The sequence below is a fragment of the Eriocheir sinensis genome, chromosome 5 (assembly GCF_024679095.1).
Source record: "Eriocheir sinensis breed Jianghai 21 chromosome 5, ASM2467909v1, whole genome shotgun sequence".
Taxonomy (NCBI): Eukaryota; Metazoa; Arthropoda; class Malacostraca; order Decapoda; family Varunidae; genus Eriocheir; species Eriocheir sinensis.
This window is the reverse complement of record NC_066513.1, coordinates 19,190,721-19,201,071: the sequence shown is the minus strand read 5'-3', so window position 1 is coordinate 19,201,071 and position 10,351 is coordinate 19,190,721. Positions and strand designations below refer to the sequence as shown.

Here is a 10,351-nt window from a genome sequence, read left to right as displayed (position 1 = left end):
CTCCACATCAAAAGAAAAATATTATAAATAAGACCAAGAGCATATAGAGGTTACACTACACACACACACACACACACACACACACACATTTTCCCATTTAAAAGAAAAACATCCTAAACAAATGAACAACTTCCTCTACCTCACCCTCTAATACCTAGCCACTTCCGGTACTTTTTGCACACACCTCTACTCACTTTCTGCTTTCCCTGAAGCACCATTTTTTGTCTCTGACCACTACTTTGTACTCCTGCAGCTTTTTCCTCTATCCTTCAGAACCATACTCCAGTCCCAAGCTGTATCTCCTGACATGCTCAAGGCTCTCAAGGATGGGCACAACACTCTGGCTCAACTTCACCTCCTTCCCTCTCCAATGAATGTGTGTTGGTGGCTGTTCATCACCATCACCAAATATAAAGTGTGTTGAAAGCTGAATGGCAAGCTTTGATCTGACCAAGCCCACACCTCCCATACGGTCCATGGCTGGGTGGTACACTCGGCCAGTCTCTACCTGCATGCATAGCTCGGAGGGTTGGAAGGGCAGTGTCATGGTGTCTCCAGCATTGCCATAGGCAAAATGTTCCTCTTTGGTGCCCTCTGGTGTTTCCTTTGTAGTCTGTAAAGTGGGGGGCAACATGTTGAACATATGAAGATTTTGTAACAACTCCATTGCATGTAGTTGCAAGAAGCAGACATCAAAGTAAATAGACAAAGGCAAGCACCTGGTGTGTGAAGACAAGAGGCAGGTCGTCACAGCGGATGTAGTTTCTCTCTCGGCCACACAGTGAAAGGAACGGAAACTCTGGGTAGCTGTCTGTCTCGTTCAGCTGAATACGGCTAAAGAAAAACTGAAGGAATTTCTTTTCTGTAATGGAAGAAATATTTTGCAATTCAATATCAACTTCAGTAATAATGAAAAAAATAGAACAAGGTCACTTCAAAAATTACAGGGATGGATATTGATCTAAAAGACTGTATACATTGGTTGCTTTGTGTAGATCAGTATCAAACTACATATTACATTATAATGTATGAATATTACTCATGTGTTTTCAGAGGAACCCAACATACCTTTAAAACAGGAAGTGAAATTTTTCATTCTGGCATCATCCAAAAAGAGCTGAAAAGTAATAACAAAAACTATTACCCTACAGGAAAAGTAGAAAAATACAAGGATTGTTTAATTTAAACTTTACATCTGTGTCTCTTACCCAACAATATTACGGCAACAGGTTACGAACATTAATTAGCAGACCTAAGTGATCTACGTATTTCAAAGATACAGGCTATTAATGTCTTCACAAAGTAAGACCCTTTTTCTTGTGGAGATAATTCTATTCACTATATAACAGCTCCAAAAGTGCTTGACCAAATGAATCGGCGAATTTGCTCTGTGTTGTGACCATTAGGATGAATAAGAAATAATGCGTCATAGGTCGTTTGCCTGTCTTGATGCCCAGTCTTGACCCTCGGATCTATTAATAAACAAATATAAATCAATCATAACTTAAAGGCTAGTAACCAATTATCACTAAAATAGTAAAATACCCCCTATCAGGATAGTCACCAAATGCTGCTAAAAATAGATAACTCACCGAATTGCTCTGTTGCCTTCATAACTTTTCTGGTGATAACTATCTCCGTGTGAAAAAAACATATTTTATCTAGAAAATAATGGTCAGTGTATGTGAATTCAACCACTCAGTCATGCTAAATAATTTCCAAGGTTATGTTGCTATTTAGGCTGCAATGGTTCACAATTCTAGTGGTAATATGAGTGACAGAGCTAAACTTTACATTTAACAGATAGAATATGTACTCAGAAGAGCTGTGGAGGTAGATGTAGAAGGGAGGAGACCAGCTGGAAGATTGAGGGAGACATGGAGACGGTGTGTGAAGGAAGACAAGAGAAAGATGAACATCAAGAAGAAAATATATGATTGTCAAGACTGGGAGAGACTCAGCCCATACAACCCAATGAGGGAAAATCTGGACATTAAACAACAAGAAGAATGATAAGCTGAAAAAGCGAACACCACCATTATTATGCTCTGGCTCTCCCTCTCACCATGCCCTGATGATCGATGTAGTAGAAGTACTCCCTGATGCCCTTCCTCGGGGACTGTCCCTGCTCGTAGTGGATCTGCCGCGCCCCGCCCCCGCGCCCACACAGCAGGGGCCGGAGGGCAGAGGTCACCCGCCAGGTCAAAGGGCGGGGCAACAACATAGTGGATCCTCAGAACCTTCTCGTGATCTATAAGGTTCTTCGTCTGCCTTCTCTTGATCCTTTGCTCTAATTCACTTAGCCATGAAAACACAGTTGGTAGGGCTTGCAGAAGGTTGACCCAAGATTTTGTGCCTGTGTAGGGTGAGCTGTGTCTTGTAGGGCGGCTAGATTTGTGAGAAAAGGTTGTATCTCCTCTTCTTCAGTGTTTTTTGGGTCTAAGTAAGCCACTGGAAAGGTTGCAGCTCTTATTTAATGTCTTTTTGCGTCTTCTTCCGTGAGGCAGCCGAGTGGTGCCGTGCGGGAGGCAGAATGTAAACAAATTCCCTGATGATGATGATGATGAACCCTTGGTGGTCAACTGATATAAAAATAGTGATAGTATGATGATGATGATGATGATGAGAGGTAGATGTTGTAATGCCATTAAAAAGCAGAGTCAATAAGCAGAGGAGAGGATTTAGAGGAAGAGGATCCATTAAACGGTACATAACGGATTGATTGATTGATTGATGGTTTAATTATTGTTGCAAGTAAACAACAAAGGAGAAGGCAGGTCAAAAGAAGAACACTGCATGGAGGTAAATGAAAGAAACAATGGCGTAAAGTCACTTATGTGTGTTATTTGTGTTACTGTGACATGATACAGGGTGTGACAGAAGGGTCCGCTCATTAGCACATCAACGTTTTCCGCTACCTTTGGCAACGCTAACTTTAGGTCTGTTAACAAATGAGGGTGAAACCTTACAAAACAATTATTATCCGTTATTCCTCCAATCACATCTCACTCAATTATGTTTCAAGACTTCTTACATATTCATAAACCCTCATTAGCACAGCAACGTTTTCCGCTACCTTTGAAAACGCTAACTTTGGGTCTGCTAACAAATAAAAACGAAGCCTTACAAAACCGTCATTATCCGTTATTCCTTCAATTGTATCTCATTCATTTATGTTTCAAGACTTTTTCCATATTCATAAACCCTCATTAGCACAACAACGTTTTCCACTACCTTTGGAACTGCTAACTTTGGGTCTGCTAACTAAAATAACGAAACCTTACAAAACCGTCATTATCCGTTATTCCTACGACCATATCTCATTGACTTATGTTTCTAGTCTTTTTATATATTCATACGGACGACCTGTGTCAATAGATTACCTGTAAAACCATGATCAGGGCAGCAGCAGATAATACAGATTAGAAACTCGAGTTCTGATTGGCTGGCGGGGGATGGGTGACTTCTCTCGGCCAATCAGCGTGAGGCTCCTCGCGCCGCCCCTCCCGAACACAAGATGGTGAGGACTGCACTGAGACTCGCTGTGATGTGGAAAAACTCTACCAAATATCACTAAAATAAGCTGTTCCAGGCGAGTGAGAGTGAGGAGAGTCAGACCACAGTATTATTAAAGTCTCCTGTGTCCTATGGCGTGATAAAATGGCGCGTGGAAGCCTTAAAACAGCGGGAAAGTGACGACATAACGTGTGTGCCAGTGTCATGTTATAGAGTGGACGGGCGGGTATTTAAGTGTTATTTGATGGCGAGGCTTCTGCGAGGGACATCATGAACCCCAACCGATCGCCCAACCTGTCGAAGAGGTCATGGAAATTACGTGAGTATAGAAATTTGTTTGTTGGTGTTTCCCTTCTCCCTCTCCCTCTCCCTCCCCCCCTCACTTTCTGTTTCAGGACAACGCCTCGTGCAGTTTTTTATTCCTTTACCGTTTTTGCCTGGTTTCCGGGACGAGGTTGTTAGTTCGGGTGATGCGGCGGGATTTCCGAGGCACGCAAACGGTTTAGGGGTTACTTTTTGTGCCTGGTGTTCAAATGCTTAATGGGTTTCATGTTTTTTTTGAGTCCTGTACAGAAAATCTGTCTGTTCAGTGTTGTTTAATCCTACTAGAAATTCTGTGCCTCTGTTCAGTGGTTTTGTGTATGTACAAAAAAAAAACCTTTCCCTCATAAAGTTGGAAATTTTAGTTTGACTTGTCCCGGAGAATTTTTATTTTCTTTGTCATGAATTTGTAAAATTGATATTAACCCTCTTGTGCACTCTCACGCTAATGGCGTGTATGTATGTTTAGGGCCTAAGTTTCCATTCATGCCAGTGGCATAAATGGGCACCTGAATATTGTTTTAAAATAATTATATGCACGCCAATGGCGTCATTTTCTGGTTGAGCATAAGTAATTTTTTTATCGTCATGTAAACAACTACGTAATAATAAAACCATTGATACATTATATATAGGGATGAGTGTAGTCTTTGAATGTGAAAATTGCCTGAGATACAAAATATTTTGGTTTACTTACTTTACTTAGTTGTGTCTAGAGGTCTTGTGCCTCACAGTCGTGGTGGTCCACCGCTGTTTAGAAAGTTGCTGGCATCCTGTCTTTTCGGCTGCACTTGGTCTGGTACAGAATTTGAGGCTGCTCTGCAGACTGCTGTGTAGCCAGGCACTGGCAGTTCATTGGGCACTGCCCTGAGGAACCTGTCCAGTGCACCTTTGAATCTGTCCACCGAGCAGCCTGTAATTTCCCGCAAAAAACTGCCCGGTGCTGGCCAGACCTGGGATTTTACAAATCAACACAGAAAAGATAACTTGAAACTTATGGAGCGTGAGAGGGTTAATCCTGGAGTATTTGGGTACCTAACTATAAATCATATGGGGGGGCATAAGAATTAATGTGCCCAGATAACTTTACTTGGAAAATTTACCTTGCCTGGGTAAGGAAATAAATTATAAATCCACTCATCATGTCAAGCATAACACAAGAGGACACCAAGCCCCCCAAAAATATAAATTGATCAATAAAGCTCAAACTTTGGGAACTAATATAAAGGCAATTTCACATCATTGTCATATTGAAAAAAAAAAATATGTTACGAAGCTATTGCCACCGCCTTTACAAAACTAACTGTGTAACGTAACCTCACTTAAATTGTAATCTAGGCCTCGTCAAGCCCGCCTGCACCCAGGGAATAAGGAAGTGTACCCAAGGATGGTTTTTGCTCTGTGTGGCGCAACAGGTTAGGTTACTTCAGCGGCAATGACCTGGTTGGGTCATACCTCTTTATCTCACCTGGTTGGCTTCTCTTCCATGCTTTCCTTTGTGAGGGGCAATGGGAAGCCATGTTGCCCTCTCATCTGACCTTCCCTGGGTGTGATATTAAATAAATCAGTTCTCCCATAATTTTAGTTGCTTGGAATGAATTATGGATGTAAAAGTGAATTAGTGGAAGTCGGTAAAGAGAGTCTGTTCTAGCATTTATTTATCATTAGCCACCCTTGTAATACTGATGCACCATCTGGAAAATCCACTAGTCAAGCTTCTATGCGAGAACCTCAGTGCATAGTGTACGCATGCGAGAGGCAGTACCCCCCCCCCTCCCCCCCCCCCCCAAAAAAAAAAAACCCATTGATAACAGAAATTAAAGCCTCACCCTGCACCTGGCAATGAAGTAGCTATGCAAAATATGGAAAGTATATACAACCTTGCCTTACGGAACCTTACGGAGTTACTGGACGCAGGCCAAAGCTAGGCCTCTTATGTCCAGCTCATTGTCGCTGTCAGAACTAATACTCAGGTGGTGTGCCGGGGTGGTTACCAATTTTTCTTCAAAATTATATTTAATTTGTTGATATGACCAAAACTTATCTAAACGTTTCTCAAATGATATCATGCTCACAGCCTCTACTACATCATTGGGAAGGCTATTCCAGGCATCAACGACTCTTTAGTTGAAGAACATCTGCCTCTTTTGCGTCCTGGACCTCATTTTGCATAGCTTCAAGTTGTTTCCACGTGTAGGCCCTGTATATCTCTCAAGACGGATGTTCACATCATCATATTTACCTTTGAGGATTTTATATACCTCAGCCATATCTCCCCTTAGCCTTCTGTATACAAGAGAATTGGAAGTGACAAATGCAATAGGTATTGCATTTGTCACATCCAATTTTTTTCAGGTATTGCTGCTATTATCAGCAATACCTGAAAAAAATGTACCATACAAATCATGAAAGGTATGAGAGGATTGAAAATGACAAATTGAGCAGCAACAATATTCAGATGATAAAAGATAATGGCCATATAAGTTTTAGAAAGGATGAGAGTTTGAAAGAGCAAGTGCAGCAACAACGATGAGTGATATAATGAAAAGAGAAATGTGCCATAGATGAAAGTTGGACATGGGAAGAAAAAAAAAGTTAGAGGGAGAAAGAGAGAGAGATAGAGGCAGAGGAGAGGTGGAAAAAAAAAATGACAATCAGCAATGAAAGATTGGCCAAGCAAATTATGGAAAGCATGAGAGTTAAATATTACATGCAGGAGGAACTATAAAAATAAAAATAAAAGTTTGAAATTACTTGCAGTAGCAACAATAAATAACAAATAAAACTGCTAAACTAAAGACTAAAGTTTCACATTTAAATTACACCCTAAGTGACAATTACAACAAAGCTTAACAACTGTAATCACAAGTAATGCAAATACTTAGACAGCCTGTATGAGAATAAGAATATGGTTAATGATTCTCGGCCACCAGTTGGGTCATGGCTGTCTTGCTGCTGCTAATTGGTATGCATAGTGAGTGTGCTGTGTTGTGCGTTCTTATGTGTTTGCTCCACTTATATTTAGGTTCACCACTTATTTATGGATATTCTAAACAGACTTAAGTATAAAGGTTTCAGAAGCAGCATCCTCATTAAATTGAAGCTCCCATTGATACCAGGTGCTTGTGTATTTTCAGCCCCATTCAAGTCTATTCTGTGCTTCTCTTTTACTTTTAGCCTTCATTCGAGCCCTGCTGCCCATCACAAGCTCTGCAGTTTTCCCTTTTTTTTTTTTTTTTTTTTTTTTTTTTTTTTTACAAACTTTTTGCAACTTGAGATTATTTTGTCGACCCCACCTCCACCTCCTCCTTTTTTTTCTTTAAGAGGGGAATTTGTTGGATATTTTTATCACGGAATACTTTTTAAACAACAACTTTCTCTGGAGTTAATATAGCTGGGATAAACATAATACACAGATATACAAAATAATAGGCAATGTCCCACCTCATAAGGGAAAATAAGGAGGTTAAAAGAAGAGGAGGGAGATATAAATTAGTGAAGCTGCAGGGTATGTAAATTCACTGCTATTCTAGAAGTTAAAAACACACAGTTGTAGCAAAGAAAAAAAGGTTGAAAGTTATCACAATCATCATAGTCAGCATTAGCCTAATAACCCAGATTTAGGCCTGGTGGAGAGAAAAAAAAGTGAATGCAAAATCAGAATTCATTGCACCGTGAAATATGACACACGGCCTGACCTTTCCCTCCCTGAATTTATTGCCCCACATGAGCACACGTCATTATTGCCATCATTACCATTCACTGTGGCCCCCCCCCCCCCCAATCATTGGTGAGTGAAATATGCTGCACACTAATTCACATTTATAATCCTGCCTTTCCACAGAGATATCCACTCGTCACTATCACCATCATTATTATAACTACACATTTTTTAGGTCATTAGGTGAGCAAAAAAAAGTAGAATTCATTACCGAGTTAAATATGTCTCGGCAAAATTTATAACGCCCATAATTTTTTACCTCCATTCACAAGTAACACATCATTCCTTACCCTGTTATTTTTTTTTTATCTATTTAGAACTATTTTTTCCTTGGTGCTCCAGTAACCTGCATCGTAACTCCACATTAAGAAAGGCCCAGAAATAGCAGTGCATGACATAACGGAAAAGCTAATATTGCAGGCGTCTTAAGAGCAGGCGCAATTAGTGTCACCTTTTGTAATGAGTGTGTGTGTGTGCATGTGGCCGTGTGTGTGTGTGTGTGTGTGTGTGTGTGTGTGTTTCGTATGCAAGGCAGAGAATACACAGCCAAAGTCCAGTGTAAGAGGAAATTATAATGGAAAAAAAAATCATAAGGAAGTTTGAAGTTTGAAGGAGTAAGAAAAAAATAAGATGATGGGTAAAAAAAAAAGATAATGTTGCAGTCATTAATGAAAAAAGTGAGATGTCATCGATGAAAGTTGAACATGGGATGACAAGAAAAAAGTTAGAGGGACAGAGATAGAGGCAGTGGAGGGGTGGAAAAAATATAATTGTAGTCAGAGATGAAGAAGAGGAAAACTAAGTAATGAGATGATGTCATAGAGGAAAGTTGGATATGGGAAGAAAAAAAGTAATGATATAATGAAAAGAGAGAGTTGCCATAGATGAAAAGTGAAAATGGGAAGAAAAAAGGAGAGAGAGAGAGAGAGAGAGAGAGAGAGAGAGAGAGAGAGAGAGAGAGAGAGAGAGAGAGAGAGAGAGAGAGATGTAGGCAGTGGGAAAGGGGAGCAAAGATGTTTAGTTAAAGATGAAAAATATATACAGACTCACTCTAACTTTTCCTTGCAGTTTTAATTCATGCTTCTCTCCTATACTGTGAAGCAAGTGTAGATTGAAATAGGAACTTGATGATGATGATGATGGTGCCTGTTTACCTATTCTAGTTGTCTCTCCTGGCCCTTTAAAGTTTGAGTTAAGGTAATTGACTAGATGCCTGCAAGGAAAGTGACGCTCGTGTGAAGTAATTATTGTTAAAGTTTGAAACACACACACACACACACACACACACACACACACACACACACACACACACATCTCAAACTCTCTCAAACTCGTGCATTTAACTTTGTGTTCCCTCCATGTGTGTGTGTGTGTGTGTGTGTGTGTGTGTGTGTGTGTGTGTGTGTGTGTGTGTGTGTGTGTGTGTGTGTGTGTGTGTGTGCCCTTGTAACTCATTCCTGTTGCCCTGAATGTATAATGGAAATATGAGCTTCATGATGACTTAATGCTGTATGTGTGTGTGTGTGTGTGTGTGTGTGTTAATTCACTCAGACAGACACCCTCCATTAAAAAAAGTATGTTAACTTGATGTAACTTTCTCACTCCTATTAAGAGCATCACCTGTCATGTCTTCCTTTATATATATTTGCTTCTGTTTTATGTCTGGTGCTAGAAGAAAATTATAAGTAGATAAAATTGTTAATAAAATAGTAAGATGAGAAGGAAAAAAAAAAGATGTACAGTAACTTCATGGATACTTACAGCAATAATATCTTGTGATAGTGAATATATTTAGTTTTATATTTAAATTTTAAGCTTCTGAATGACTGATATATAATAATTTCTCACTTTATTTTTCTTATTTTTACATTTTGTTTTATATTTTATCTTATATTTATGTTACTTCTATTCTTTCTTTCTTTTATCTTTTTTTTTAACAGGTGAAAGAAATAGTTGAAGTGCCTTAATTGGGCTGTTAGTGGTTTGTTTGAGTTGATGCCAAATAGTGATGTGTGAAGATAGTTTGTGGGCCATATGGTGTGAGGGGGGAGGGGAATACTGCAACATCAAAGGCTCTGTAGTAGTAGTAGTAGTAGTAGTAGGAGGAGGAGGAGGAGGAGGAGGAGTTAAGCATTTTTTCACCCTCATTCTCGCCACATCAAGTATGCATCTTACCTCATCATTACCTGACCCTCCTCTCATCCTTTAGTCCTCTTTCTCCTTCTTTCTCACCCCATCATCTTCCCTCTCATCCTCTAGTCCCCTTCCCCTCTCTTCTCACCCCCATCATCTTCCCTCTCAATCTCAAGGCCCCGTTCCCTCTTTTCTAACCCTCATCTTCACTCTCAATCTCTAGTCCCCGTTCCCTCTTTTCCTTACCCTCATCTTCCCTCTCAATCTCTAGTCCCCGTTCCCTCTTTTCCTTACCCTCATCTTCACTCTCAATCTCTAGTCCCTTTTCCCTCTCTTTCTCTCCATCATCTTCCCTCTCAATCTCAAGTCCCCGCTCCCTCTTTTTCTTACCTCATCTTCTTACCTCTCTTTTATCCTTCCCTCAAAGCCACATAAAGAGAATGCCTGAGGGTGTAACAGAAGTGGCAAGTAAAATTAGACAAGTAAAGGAGGGTTTAGGATAGAGAAAAGAGGTGAGTGTGGGAGGAGGAATAGGTGGGGCGAGAAAAGGGTTAAAGGGATGAACCAGTGAAAGGAAGCGTGAAAAGAGAGATAAGAGAAAGGAGTTTAAGAAGGAATGTAAAGGAGTGTGAATGACATTGTTCTTAGAGTAAAGGAAGT

At 40.1% G+C, this 10,351-nt stretch overlaps 2 protein-coding genes across 2 annotated transcripts in view; one reads left to right on the top strand and one right to left on the bottom strand.

Annotated features, from left to right (window-relative positions):
• Positions 1–24: 24 nt before the first annotated feature.
• On the bottom strand, positions 25–2,546 carry LOC126984830 (UPF0598 protein CG30010-like). Its single transcript, XM_050839044.1, has 4 exons — positions 2,066–2,546; positions 1,069–1,117; positions 720–862; positions 25–613 (listed from the first exon to the last, which is right to left on the bottom strand). Exons 1-4 carry the CDS (start codon positions 2,222–2,224, stop codon positions 263–265), a joined length of 702 nt encoding a protein of 233 aa, XP_050695001.1. The 5' UTR covers positions 2,225–2,546; the 3' UTR covers positions 25–262.
• Positions 2,547–3,506: 960 nt separating this feature from the next.
• LOC126984802 (katanin p80 WD40 repeat-containing subunit B1-like) overlaps positions 3,507–10,351 on the top strand; it is a 138,652-nt gene continuing 131,807 nt past the window's right edge. Inside the window, exon 1 of the mRNA XM_050838931.1 lies at positions 3,507–3,835. Within this exon, the coding sequence (XP_050694888.1) occupies positions 3,787–3,835 (49 nt within the window). The 5' untranslated portion in view covers positions 3,507–3,786. The remainder of the gene's footprint in view (positions 3,836–10,351) is intronic.

Excerpts from the sequence above, each read along its gene's own strand:
- LOC126984830 (XM_050839044.1), bottom strand. The coding sequence starts at position 2,224 with ATGTTGTTGCCCCGCCCTTTGACCTGGCGGGTGACCTCTGCCCTCCGG. Across the intron at positions 1,118-2,065 it reads ACATCGATCATCAGGGCATG|CTCTTTTTGGATGATGCCAG; the intron begins GTGAGAGGGAGA and ends ATTACTTTTCAG. Across the intron at positions 863-1,068 it reads TTTCACTTCCTGTTTTAAAG|AAAAGAAATTCCTTCAGTTT; the intron begins GTATGTTGGGTT and ends CTTCCATTACAG.